This window comes from Corticium candelabrum, chromosome 3 (assembly GCF_963422355.1).
Source record: "Corticium candelabrum chromosome 3, ooCorCand1.1, whole genome shotgun sequence".
NCBI lineage: Eukaryota > Metazoa > Porifera > Homoscleromorpha > Homosclerophorida > Plakinidae > Corticium > Corticium candelabrum.
Genome location: NC_085087.1, coordinates 2,530,521 through 2,544,836, shown reverse-complemented (window position 1 = coordinate 2,544,836; position 14,316 = coordinate 2,530,521). Strand labels below are relative to the sequence as shown.

At 38.6% G+C, this 14,316-nt stretch overlaps 2 protein-coding genes across 2 annotated transcripts in view; one reads left to right on the top strand and one right to left on the bottom strand.

Annotated features, from left to right (window-relative positions):
• The first annotated feature begins 145 nt into the window (after positions 1-145).
• On the top strand, positions 146-12,004 carry LOC134176903 (RIB43A-like with coiled-coils protein 2). Its single transcript, XM_062643583.1, is given in 11 exon segments — positions 146-165; positions 167-260; positions 345-426; positions 2,151-2,230; positions 4,326-4,424; positions 4,486-4,542; positions 5,977-6,135; positions 8,326-8,394; positions 8,861-9,088; positions 10,557-10,723; positions 11,741-12,004. Coding segments are annotated over 11 exon segments (1,137 nt in total). The 3' UTR covers positions 11,823-12,004.
• Positions 12,005-12,830: 826 nt separating this feature from the next.
• LOC134176739 (ER degradation-enhancing alpha-mannosidase-like protein 2) overlaps positions 12,831-14,316 on the bottom strand; it is a 9,273-nt gene continuing 7,787 nt past the window's right edge. The window contains exons 11-12 of the mRNA XM_062643397.1: positions 14,192-14,313; positions 12,831-14,129 (exon numbers count right to left, since the gene is read on the bottom strand). Of these exons, the coding sequence (XP_062499381.1) occupies positions 13,116-14,129; positions 14,192-14,313 (1,136 nt within the window). The 3' untranslated portion in view covers positions 12,831-13,115. The remainder of the gene's footprint in view (positions 14,130-14,191; positions 14,314-14,316) is intronic.

Genomic DNA, 14,316 nt, shown 5'->3' with positions numbered 1-14,316 from the left:
ACCACGCAATGTCAAAGTGTTTACCATCCATGCATGGCCTTGCGTTACGTGTAGGACTCCGAGGGTTTATACGGGTAATCATTCGTTGCCTCGCAACACTGTTACACAGCATCGGTGAAGTAAACGTGTGTGGATAGCAGCTGTCATGTACAAAATCGATCTACCTCGACATGAAAGAAGCTGCGGCAAGAGAGCGTCGTAGGAACGCCGAGCAGCAGCGAAAGAGCCGTGTGTTTGATCCTAAATTTCGACAAATTGGAGTAAGTGAAACGCTTCAGATCTACACGCCTACATGTACCTGCGTGGAAGTTCGATTATTTAGCGGTCTGTTCATTTACTTATAGGTTGATGTACAATGCCTCAACCAGCAAGTGAAAGAACGTCAAGTGCTTGAAGAAGAAGAGAGTCGGTTACATCAAGCCTTCGGTGAGTAAGTTGAGGGACGTAACTCAAATGTTGTTTAGCTTTGTGCTGCAAGTATTTGTTTTTCTACTTACCGTTCGACGAACTTTTGCAATTTAAGTAAACACTAATTATTGATATTCGATATCAGTGGTAGTTGTTATTAAAATTGTAAGCTATTTTGAAATAATTTAGTTAATTATAAACACAAAAGCCTAGCTATTGTAAAGACAGCCTTGTTATTACAGATGGTTTTACAGGCTCTAGTTGCTCCATTTCTCATTAAAACAGAAGTGCATTTGATAATTTTTTGTATTGATTGTCTCATTGCATTATTGTGCAAAATTGTTGATGATTTTCAAGCATGTACAAAGTGCTCATTTTTTAAATATACCCCTAGCTGCCTCTTTTGACAGCTTAGCTGTAATGTAGACATACAGAAATACAGTGCATACTAAGGGATTTAGTCGACATGTGGACAATAAAAGTCATACAGAATGCATATAGCGTCATCATGTGGTCTTTAATTGGTAAAAATGTGCTTAAGGTTTCAATAGAGGCAATTTGGAGAACTATGCAGACAAGAGGTTTCTCGAGCAATATCACAATATGCTGTTGCAGTCTTTCATAGTTTAGTGTCTTGTATGTATGGGTCATCTTAGTCTTACATTTCTGGCGGGAAAGGAAGTATGATGGAGGGGGGGGGGGCTGTGGCTACACAAGACTACTTGGCATTGCTTCTTGTCATGAAACAGACTGGTTAGATTATGAAGGTTGACACTCTGTGTTTATATTGTGAAAACGCTTCAGAGCTACTACCGTATAACTGGCTATTTGTGCGATCATGATATTTCTGTGTAGAATTCATGAAGCGCACGAATATATTTCACAGATATTTAGGCGTATTCTGGGAGTCCCAAGCAGTCACTGTGCAGACACATGTATTTGTGTACCAGTAACTGTTAACGTTATTTAGAATGCAGAAATTTAATTTGTAGTAATTAAAACTACTGTCTAAATTCTCAAATCGCAGTAATTTATGACTGCAGAAATAACCGGTTATGCTGAATTTTTTTAATTAAATGACCCCTAAATACCTTAAATGTCCAAATAAGTGCCAGTGGTGCTTATCGAATTTTACAAATTTATAAGCTGAGTTGTGCATAATTAAGCACCCCAGGTACTTATTTAGACAGAGGCTCTTATTTACTTAACAAAGAATACATTGACAATAGTTGACTCCCCACATGATTTCTGTCTCTAAAAATAGAAGTGGGAGACATACACTTGTGAAATCGCACTTAATATTATTGAGCACCTCTTTGTTGTCTACTCGTCACAATCTCTACATATGACATTTTAACATATGCAAGCCAATCCAGTTATAGATCTAACCTTAGCCAACCTACTTTATACAAGTGTGCAGACAGTGCAGAACAAGAAGGGGGGGGGGAGGGGGCATATTTGGCGTAGGTAACATTGACTTGCACACAAGTCACTATATAAATTTCACCATAATTTTTTTTATTTATGTGCGTGAAGAGCTTAAATTAGACATTCTGTCTGTCAAGCTGTTTTTGTTTGATTTACTACCCCAGGGTGGCATCACAGACACATGTAGGTGCTTATTCAGACATTTACGATGATATGTATGTTTCCTGAGATTTTCTATGGAAAACTGTGTACTTTGTCTCAAACAGCTGTGGTTCCGTCTTTTGATCTGATTTGTATTGCATTGTATGCACTAGCTGCTGATATGGTGAGGAATGACAAAGTAGCTTCCATTTGGCAAGAGCGACAAGCTGCTGATATTTGTCAACTGAATGTGGTGAGTGGCCTGCTAACACTTGTCCGTCCTGATCATCATGTTATGAAATCATAATAAAGTACAGTTGACATAACTTACAAGTATTGGCGCTTTCTACTGTGACTGTTTGCTAGATATGCCTGTAAAAATGCTAATTTTGTTTAGCTTACTTGCCACTTGTTGAAGGTGCGACAATTCTGATATTCTAATATACCATATCTAAGATTAGGTTTCTATATTTTAGGTGGTGGCAGTAGTTTGAAGCTCTAATTATATAGAAGTGTAGCAGCATGCTGTTTAAGTTAAATAATCAATAACTTGACCAATTAACAAAAAAAGTTTTAGACAAACCTCATCCCATACTTGACCTTTGTCTCTGGGCAACTGTGGGGAGTGGGGTAATAAACAAGCGAGTACGGTATTAAGATATGGATTGCTAGTGTTAGACATAAGATGTATAGTAAATTCTATCTATATGAATACACTTAGAGTGTGTTCACACCTGTCCTAATCATGATTAGTATGACACCACTCTATTGTCATTCTAATGCTGTAAAGAGTAGCATTACAACAACATTAGTGGCGTTGTGGTTGCATGTGACTTTGGCATGCACGCGAGGCAGTACACAAGAAGAGCATGCTGCTGCTGATTCTAATGTGGTGTTGTATGTTTAAATACTGCTACAAATGTAGCAACAACATGGCGACGTATATGAAAGCGCAGACATGCACTACATATACGTGCCTGTGACAACTTCTTGTTGTCCCCGAAGAACCTGCCAGAGAGCAAACAATGTTTTCCTTTCAAGACCTAAAGCACTGGATTTGTCAAGTCAATTCACACAGATTCTTGCTGGATATGACGGACAAAAACTGCTGAAGCTATAGTTACACTCACGTTTCCACATGACTTACTAATCATAATTAGTGGTGAAAACGCATTTTCGCTAATGTTGGCCTAACCATAGTTAGTCCAGATGTCGGTGTGAACATGCTCTTAGTTTATAAGCTGAAATTTGCTATTTATGACAAAAGTTTATTAATTATACGTGTGACTGTTTGACTTTGATACAAGGCTATTGTACAACGACAACAGCAACAGTTGCTTTTAATGATACTGCTAAAGTTTAGATCTGCCATTAGGCCCGACGTGCCTTGGGCACCAAAGTCCCTAAGAGGTGTGTCATTCATTTCCCAGATGTTTCGCGGCGATATCTACACGACAATCAAGCTTAAAGTGACTACAATGCTATTATCAGGGACATAGCCAAAAGTTTGGAAGTGGTCTGGTTGAAAATGTCAGTACATACGTATACATAAAATCAGACATGCCATCTCATGAAAGATGAAATGTTACAAGTGCTGTCCTTCTTGCTTAATTTGTGATTTTTAGACTTGAAATTTATCAAGTCTGTCGGTCAAATTCTGGTGGTAGTGTAATCATGAGATGATTTCACTCTGCCTGACTATTCTGCTCTTTCAAATCCAACTTTAGTAGACTTGTTACTTAAGTTACTATACATTAGAATTTGCATAAGAAATAATAGCCTTTCTTGCAAAAAACTCTAGCCAGAAACCAGAATTAAATGAACAAATATGCGAGCTGTATATACACTGTATATATATAGATATGCATTCTGATCTGTCTACAGAGTGATTAAATAAAAACTATTTAATCACCTATAACCTACTTATTTAATCAGCTGTACCCTATTTTGGAAGTTCTCGGGAATTGTTCATGGCAAATAGTGAAACCGGACCAACCAGACCGGTGACTACGTTCCTGATTGTTAATTGCTAGGAGAAGAATAGAACTTACAAAACATTAGCAATAAAGAATTTTTCGTAACAGGATGATTCTTGCTGATAGTCGTTGTCAGTTGACCTCTATTAATAGTATCTGGGCATTACTGTCAGGTGAACTCTTTATTAATATTAACTAGACACCAAGCAAATTAAACATTAGATCCATGCCTGCTGCTGTAGCATATATGTCATCTTATTGCCATTTGTGTGAAGACGTTTAACAGAGTCTATAATAGCTTACTAGAAATTTAAATTGTTGTATCTGTATAAGTACTAGGAACAATTTGTATCAATCTTTGTTTGAATTAAGGCACTGAATGAGTTCAGAAAGACAGAGCAAACTGCAGACACTCGACGTGAGTTTGATCTCAATGATCCCGAGATGAAGAAGAAGGATACTCCAGCTCGAGTAAACTATTTATTTGTAATATATTGCTTGGAGTTTTGGGTAAAGATTGAATTGTGCACAGGTTTGCGATGATGATCCACGTTGTGGTATATCTAGTTTACAAAAACTACAAGGAGAGGTTTGTGCACAAGCATGTTTATATACGTTTTAGTCTGAACGTGCTGGAGATTGAGGCCTGTATTCATAATGATCAGTGAATTTATGATAATACCAGCTAGATCAAGCATATAGTACATGTAAGTAACTTGTTTGTTTTGTTTTTTTAGCTATGAGCCATAAGATATTGGACTTCGTAAATGTCATGTGACTTAGTAGTAGGGTGCAGTACTCAAAATACGTAAGGCTTGACAGACTTCTGGTTTACAAACTACACATGTATGTGGATGTGTGGATATGGTTGACTATGTCTGTCATGCTCAGGAATGTTTGGCAACCTCAATGCAGTCCAAAGCAAGCAATATTTGTCATTTGTAATTCCTGGCAACCACTGAACAAACAAATCTCTAGCAGATCTACTTCATGATAGAGTTGTTTGACCAGAACAGTTCTTGCGAGTGCCAGTTTTTGTCTAAAATAAACACCGGAACTTACCTGTCTGCAACTGCTAATGCGAAATCAGTTGCTTTTCTGGTTTACGATATTAAGAAAGGAACAGTGCATAACCAGACATGAAATTTAATTATATCCTCTTGTTTGACAGACTATTTTAGTGGTGTTGCGAATGTTGTGGTCACATGAAACAATGTTCACTTTGTATGATTTTAATTAATTAAATAGATTATACAAGTAGCAGACTTTAAAAGCAAATGGCATCTAGATTTGTGGTTTATGAGACAGTATTGCTATCTTGGCTTTCAGAATTAAGGCTTGTAGCTGTGGAAGCAAGGGTGTAAAGACACATCTACATGAGATTATTAGATGTTCAATACATGTACCAGTATATAATAGTGGAATTTATCAGAAGATAGTATATATCAGGGTTTATACTGGCATACAGACACAACAACAAATAAATGAAAGATCTGCATGAAATAGCTCAGAATATTGTATGTGTAGTTCATGGACACAAGGCCCGACAAACCATAAAGTTTAGGTTGGGTCGGGCTTGCAGCTGTTGACTTGGGCCCCATCGCACTTTGTGTTTACAAAGCAACTGGACACTTACTTGGAGTCATGAGTGCGTGCTGATAATGTAGTATCAAGAATGTCTGGTTGTAGTATTCTATAAAGGTATTCTGTTTGACTGTGGTCAACGCTTTCCTGGTGTCCTACAGATTTCCAACATGCGTATATTGCTGTTGTCAGAGATCCTGTAGATATGAAAAGGAATCGATTGTTTAGGACACCTTGACACATGAATATTGTGAATTACGTAATTACAAGATACTAAATTTAATGGTTAGCAAACATGCAGAGACAATCACCATAGAAAGTAATGAATGTTCTAGCTTTATGAATAGGTACATGTGTTTATTTATTGTGTGTGTTCTGAATGTCTGAAACTGTCGATAGTTGGATTGTACATATATGACTTAAGGGTTTTATCCTGTAGGACCTAAGTCACAAAAGTCGAGTCAAATTGCAACAGGAGCAGACGCATGAATGGATTAATCAGCAGATGAGAGAAAAGGGTCAACGTCAGCAAGAAGAGTGCCATTCCAATCATCTGTATGACCTGAAGGCAATAGAACTGGACCAAAGAGCTGTTCAAGTAAGACATATGTTTTCATTTAACGTTGTAGCTAGGATTTCCCACTAGCTTTTAGTCTTAGGAAAGTTTGTTGAGAGCCAAGGTAGTTTCGCTATAGCCTGATTTGATTTGTCTGTGAACTTTATAGAGTTGTGAATGGTTTGCATCACGTTAACTTACGTAAGGACAGTATCAGACATAAGGTTTTCGTATGAGCAAATCTTTGTGAGTAGGTTGCAGATGATTTCATTGAAATAATTATTGAGACAGGAATCTTAAAGGGGCACTATCCAGATTACGTGCATGCTTAAAGACACACCCTTCTAGTGCACGAGATAGATGCGCTAGACGGGAAACGGGAGGATGTGAGTCAAGAAATAGAGTGCTGTGTGTTTTGATGAGCTGTTCAGTTTACAGAATTTGAATGTGTAGATATGCGGATTACTCTAGCTAGTTGGAGAGCGAAGCGAAGCCTCTCTCTTGTCATGTCAATTGAGGCCGAGATACATTATATTTATATATTTATATATTTATATTTTTATATTCATATGTCAGCACTTGTCATATGGATTTACGACAAAACGGATGATGGATCGACAAACGACGATGCCAGATGAATGCAATTTTGACTCCGCAACATATGCACAAAAAATTAAATCAAGGGTCCCCTTTCGAGGGGTTGACTCATTATAATTTCTTGGCGAGAAGAGTGAAATGAATCTCTATTTTGCTCCCACACACAATTAATGAGGAAATAGCACTGACGCATAACAAAACAAATTGGAAAAAAAGGTAGAAGAAGAGAAAAGTCTGTTTTCTGAGTTCCCGCGTTTGTTTGACACAACCTATTGCTACATAACGCAACCATTGTTACGCAAATAGGTAAAGACAGAACATCATCGCTCGCCAAATACAATGCTAACCGAGCGTTTACTAGTATTAGATGTAGTCATCACGTAGTTTACATCTACCATGGCGGATGTGTGAAGATTGAACTACAGTCAATGTGGGAGCATTCTTTTCAGCTGTACAGCTTCTGCGTAGAGACATTGTCACGCCCCTTGCAGTTCTGCTTCCACTTGCACGCCATTGCAGAATACAATATTTCCACCGTTTTTGTACTGAATGCAATCTGAAGTGCATGAACAAACACCATTGTGAACACTTTCTTTCTTGTAACATTTCCAAGTACAGGATCAGTATAATAAGCTGTCTCTCACAATCACTGTTTGCATGCGGCCCATACTCATGTTATGCTACGATTGCAAGATTCTGTGTGGTAAGAACGTAGAGTTTGTGGTAGGGTATCACATCGTACTAATTTTGTTGTGCTAAGTCTCTCTGATTTCAAGACTTTGATTTCGTGTATGCATTTTTCAATCTGGTATCCGAGGCACCAGTGCGCAAAACATCTGTACAGTGTTTCTTTAAACCCCAGTCTTTATCAAATTGCTGTAAATCAATTGATAATATAGTTTGATCTGCAACACTACTACTTATTGACATTATGTTCAATTTTTTTCGTAAAAGGCATTCATTCTAGTTTGGTTTGTACTACTGTATATTTATGAAAGGACTGACTGAGACTGGCTAGCCTGTCGAGTGTTTTGAAGGAGGATTGAATTGTTGAACAAGCTAGCGATGTATTGTTTATGCTCTGGTCTTTAATAAAGTAAGCCAGATAAGCATCATACATGTACTGTCATGTATACAGTTCACATCCTTGGTGTATCAACATTCTCCAACTGTCCTTCGAATATCTTCTTCTTTAAACAGGATTACGTTTGCTGCCTCTTTGTGGCATGTCTGGATGCTATATGAACAGCCTTGCATTTGCTGTTGGTATTTTAGCATCCAGTCCAGTCAACTTACGGTTACACAAATTGGAACAAGGCCAGAATACTCAGCTTATTCACATCCAACCAGTCAGAGAAGCCCCTTACTCTAGCTTTGTTCCAGCTTGGTTTGGTCATGTATTCACTGGCGACTTTGTCGTGCTGCTCCAAGCTCACCTCTTCTGGATCGCTACAGCTCCGCACAAGTTGTTGTTATAACACGTTTACACTTCAACCATGTTATTGCTATAAACAGTTACAATAACATATGTGTACCACATGTCATGTAATGCATACTTTACCTACTAGTGAAGGTGCTTGCCTGTTTGTGTGGTTTTCTAATATATAACTAATGATATCGATATTATTTGTACAGTTGGCTGAATCTGAAAATCAGTGTCACATGGCCATCAACCATGCAACAAAAGACTTTAACCTAGCTTTGGTAAGCTTGATTCATACCATATTCTTGTCAAGATTGTACACTCGAACATCTCTTATCTGGGCGCCTTGGGATTGCTTGTATCTTAGGAAACACATTTCACAAGCAGAATATCATTTTGAATTTTTGGAACAGCTGCCATCTAAGATCAATCTCTAACAGCGGCCATGTAGTTGATGTGACACACACACACACACACACACACACACACACACACACACACACACACACACACACACACACACACACACACACACACACACACACACACACACACACACACTGCTCATGTTGAAACCGAACAAGTTCTGCACGCTTGTGACTGATTGTGCAAGTATCTGTAACATGCAGCGCATGTTTAGAGTGCTAGGGCAGACGTGCCCATATCTCGGAACTCTGGATAAGAAACGTTCGAGTGTAGTAATGATGACACATACGTGTAGCAAATTGCCATAACTATCTGTTTTAGGCAAGAGAAGCTGAAGCAAAGCGAAGGTTGGATAAAACTAAAGAGGAAGACAACAACTTCACTCAAATTTCTAATCAGGTTCATGGAGACATGTTGACAGAGAATCCTCAAGTTGCAGCTAGTGCTTTTGGTCCACACCGTGTTATTACTGCAAACTGGAAAGGAATGAGCCCACAGCAGTTAGCTCAAGTTAGACAAGAACAGGCTTTGCAAGCAGAAGAAAAGAAAGTAAGATATTTTGTTGATGTATATTTGTACAGGGTAGAAAATTGATATTATGAGACTAGTAGAACCTCAGTGTCGTACTATGCCCATCAGAGCAGTTCAAATTGGTGAATTTATTTCTATTATCAGCTTAACACTTGACTTCAGAAAGTCGGCATTCTCCAATACTTGCATGTAGCTGTCACCAAATGGTGCTTAGCATTCCCTCCAATTCATTAAGTTATTTGTTGCCTTCTGTAGTAGTCAGTGTTTTGCATAGATGTTTGACCTCCTAGCTTTGTTCTTTGACAGATGACATGCTCAACGAAAAATGCACACCCTTGGAATTTCCCATGTGGTCTAGCAGAATTTGCGAGGCCGTGTGCTTGACTGACTTCAGGTCATAGAAGGGTTTTGATTAGTGAGATCTGGATTAGAGACCTACTGACAGGATGCAGTGCTTGCATCCTAAATGATGTCAGCATAGTGAATGGGCACTGCATGGGATGGTGATTCAGGATCCTAACACTTTCAGGCGATAACGGGTGAAACTGATTGATTCAATGTTTATTGTTGCTGCAATATACTTTTAGTATTGAATGCTGTTGCATAAACTAAAAGAGCTTCCAAATCTTCAGTTATGGTCAGCATGTGATCAAATCATGTCTAAATAAAGAAAGTCTAGCAGTAGGCTTGTCATACACAATTGCCATTGTAATGAGTTAATTAAAATTTACAGATTTGGCTTTAGTCATGCAGGGAAAGCGGTTGCTTTATCGTGACTGCACTTGAGCAAGTATGGTATTAGTGTGGTAAAGGAGTGTACCTGGGAGTGTGTGTGTGTGTGTGTGTGTGTGTGTGTGTGTGTGTGTGTGTGTGTGTGTGTGTGTGTGTGTTGTGGGGCGCGATGGAGCAGTTGTTAGAGCATTGGTGATGACATCTGAGATCTTGTATTCCGTGATGAGGGTTGAAGGTTTGATCCTGGTGGAGGCACAGTTTCCTTGAGCAAGAAACTCACCCACACTTGCTTCTCTTGACTCAGGAGTATAAATGAGTACCTAGTCATTGACTGGGGTGGACAAGACCGCTGGCTTGGCAGCAACATCATGCAGCAGACGGGTACGCGTTGGCCTTGGTGTCCAGTCCCAGAGCTGCACCATTTGCAGTGCCCCTGGATGACTCTGGCCAAGCTCCAGGTAGATTGTAGCGCTGGCCCTAAGACTCCACGTAGCACATGGAGGCCCTGTCTCTAGAGGCAGGGGAGCTATCTACACAACTGACCTCAAGGTCGACGTCGAAAGATGTGGAGGGCTTGACATTTGTCCATTTGTGATTTGTGTGTGTGTGTGTGTGTGTGTGTGTGTGTGTGTGTGTGTGTGTGTGTGTGTGTGTGTGCACGTGTGTGGCACATGTGCATATCTGTACATCGACATTTTAGGATCGACTTATATTAAATTTTGAAAATTAGAACTGAAATTTTACAATTTTACAGCAAATTGAAGAAAGGAACAGGCGAGATGCAATGGAGTGGGAAAAGCAAACTGTTGGTATTGCTAATATGGGTCTGATCATGGAGGAAAGGGAACAAAAGACAAAGAAACAGCTGGCTAGAGAGCTTATGTTAGAAAATCAAAGGATGGCAGCTGAACAAAAGAAAAAGTAAGCTAACAATGCCATTGGCTCGTATTTTACTGTAGTTTGTTCTTTCCAAGTGAAGGAATGGTGAATTACTCTTTATGGTACAAATCAAACCAATGAATTCAGAAGTTTGATCTTTAGTACATATTCAACCAAGATCCATTGCAATTTAAATATACATGACTGTAGTTGAGCAAATGTTACCTCTCCCAATGTATCACTCAGGTCAACGTTTGGTTTGTGGTGGAAATTATCTTACTACAAGCACCATTTATGATTATACCAGGATACAAAATAACTGCCTGTCTGCCTGATGCACACAGGTGAGATTCCTAGATATACATATTTTGGGAGTTTCGTTGGCAACTGAATTGATATTTGAAGGTAAGTTATCATTGGTGTACAATAAATTGTGCTATGGAAATCCATCTTAATTGGCTATGAACAACAAACAAATTATATGCGGCTTTAATAAGCAAGAAGCCAGGTTCCCATAAAATTCTGCTTTTTCATTTTCTCCACCTTAGAAAGAACCTTTACTTAGGGGAATTCTGCAGTGCATGATCAAGGTCACTATCAAGGTACACACTCACATAGCATATGTGTGAATAGTTTCTAGCAATGATAAAGTTATAGTAAGTTATACACATAGTTGTAGTATTGATAGTTAGTGTGCGAACAGTGTTCATTGTTGTACTCTGCATACATGATGGTGCATGTCCATCATTTCAGTGATGACTCCATTAGTGTCCTTTATGGCACGTATGTTTTAACGCTTACTTACATACATACATGTTTAGATACTGTATGATGCCATATCACATCATACATACATACATACCTACATGTACACATACATACATACATTCATGCATACTGTACATACCTACAACACATATACAGGCATGCATGCATGTGCACATACATATGTACATATCTATTCCATATTCCGTATTGGCTAAGTAAGTTTTGTGAATTCTATGTCACATACACCTATTTATCCTTTGCATAAACTGAAATAATTCATTTCTTTTCTAGTCAAGAGCATCTTGACAAAGAGGTATACACTAATCAACCTACCGATGCCTACTTTTCTCAGTTCAACACCTCGACACGATGATTCATGGTTTCTGTTTATCAACAACAGTAGTAAACAATGCCATTATATCATTCTTTTCATATAATAACAGAATTCAACTTTGTGCTCTAGAAGTTAGAAGTCATTATTTCACTGTAATAGTGGAAGCAGAGAATAGTACAGTACAGTAACATAGCCTAGAAACAACATGGGTCAAGATTCATAGCGTGATCATGCATGAACAAAACAGCTTGCTACATCATCCATGCAGCATGTATGAAATGATCCATTGGAAAATGTGGGACATAGTGAACATAAGCACGTCATTCACCATAAGACATGTGTATCTGCTTCACATTTGTATTAATCACAGGGTACTACCGTACCATAAACTTACAAAGAGAAAAAAGCGATTGTCAATAAATGCGTCATGGCTAGTTTTCTCTAAGCTGATGCTTAGAGATTACTCAGTCCCTTTACTTCAGTCTCTAAACTACAATTTGTTCTACAATTTAAAAGTAATGATTAGCAAAGGCCATGGAGGCAAGTATCAGAATGAAGGGATCATCTACGTTTGCCTATATGCTCCTTTGCACTAGAATAAAAGCGAGTTACTAGAACTTAAAACAATTCCTATAAAATTGAGGAGGATGTAAGGATTGTGTATAAAAACAACAGAAACAAGTCTTAAGTAGTGGTGACGTCATCTAGGTTTCCAACACACACTCCCCTACATTGTTGACCACTGCACTAAAATTTTCCTAGATAATGTCAGCACTACTATGTAAAACTTGTTTCTATGCAATCTCTACATCTCTCCTCATTTTCATAGGAACTGTTCTTAATTCCAGTGCTATTCTTCGAGCTTGTGACTGTGTAAGGTACCGTAGGCATTCACTGGCGGCAATGATTATGACCCTAGTATGGTTTGTTTACAAGGCACTCTGTGTATGCAACTACAATGTAACATACAGTGTACAAGATGCTCTTCAGTGTACCCTGCTGTAACTATGTACTGTAAACAAATACATCAGTAATTTTGCAGATGTTAGCAAGATCATGAGATGGGATTAATTAATATTTACAAAAAGGCTACACACACCAGAAGCCCCTGAAATTTCTTTACAATATCGTGCATGCTAACCAGTACTGAGAATATGATTCAGTGACACAAAACTATTTAATACAATAATAAGCCGTACGTACCAGTTCTGCATTTGATATGAACATTAAATAAAATACTTGACACGGTCGCATTGTCGGTATCTTTCTGAGTTAGGTGAACTGTGAACTGATCTAAGTACTGCTGTAGCAGAACAAGGATACCGTTCAATTCTATACCTCTGGAAGGTTCATGCTATCCACTAGATATGTGTCTTTCAGTAGTACTGCTAGCTGTGCAAATTTCTTTTCATATGGTCGTTGCATACATCCATAACCAGCAGCTAATGCTTCACAACAAAAGGGGTTCTTGGCTGTCTCTCTTCCAGAAGGTGGCACTGCAGTGAAGTTTGACATTAACCACAGAAAACCTGATCCATAGTTCCACAGTCTCTTTCTTTGTGACTGCAGCCTCACAACACGTAAAACAGTAGGACTGTTGTGATCTGCAGTAGTAGTTGGCATTTCAGTAGGCAAGCAGGGAGTATCCTTTGGAGCACTCTCTTGCTCTGTATCAGATTGCAAAGAAACGATAAGTGACATATGTCCATTGCCATCATTTTGAAGATTTGATGACAAAATGTTAATGGATTCTGCATCAGCAGACAGCTGAGATCTAATTTGTTGTTGTAATTTTAAAAAATCTTGAACATTCAAAGTAACTGGTACATCATGAATTATTTGACTCATCACAGTCTCTCCCAGGGTCACTGCTTCAGCATTGTTTTGCTGCAATGTAAAAGTTAAATCCTCATCATTCTCCTTGTTTTCTTCTGATTCCAATGCTATGTCATCAGACTGTGGTGCTTGTTCAACATCTCTTGTTGTTGTTGTTGTTGTTGTTGTTGTTGTTGTTGTTGTTGCCATTGTCAATATGTCTATATCAGTTTTGTCTCCAATACTGCTGCCATGGAGTTCTGAAACCAAAGAAGTTGGTGCATGACAACAACCTAACACTCCTACATTAAAAGGATGTGCTTCAGTGTTGAAAGTGTAGCCACCTACGCCAAGATCACAACCCAGCTCAGGGTCTACAGGTAGGTGCTCAAAATCCTCCTTCCTCAATTCAGCAACATCTTGGTGCAGGTAATGGTCAGGTGCAAAGAGAAGGTACAGGTACTTTGTTGTTTCAGAAAGAAAGAAAGATTCCATGCGATCCTCCAGCTCATGAGTTACAATGTTCTTTACCTAGGACCACAACCATACATTTTGATACATCTAGTTGACAACTGGAAAAAAATCAATTTTACTGTTGCATATCCACAAGGAACCTTGCTGATATAGTCAATAGATTCAACAATATCTCTCCCTACCTCCAGCCAGTATACATCTTTAGTGGCACGATACAAGTACATCGCTGTTTCTGCAAATTCTG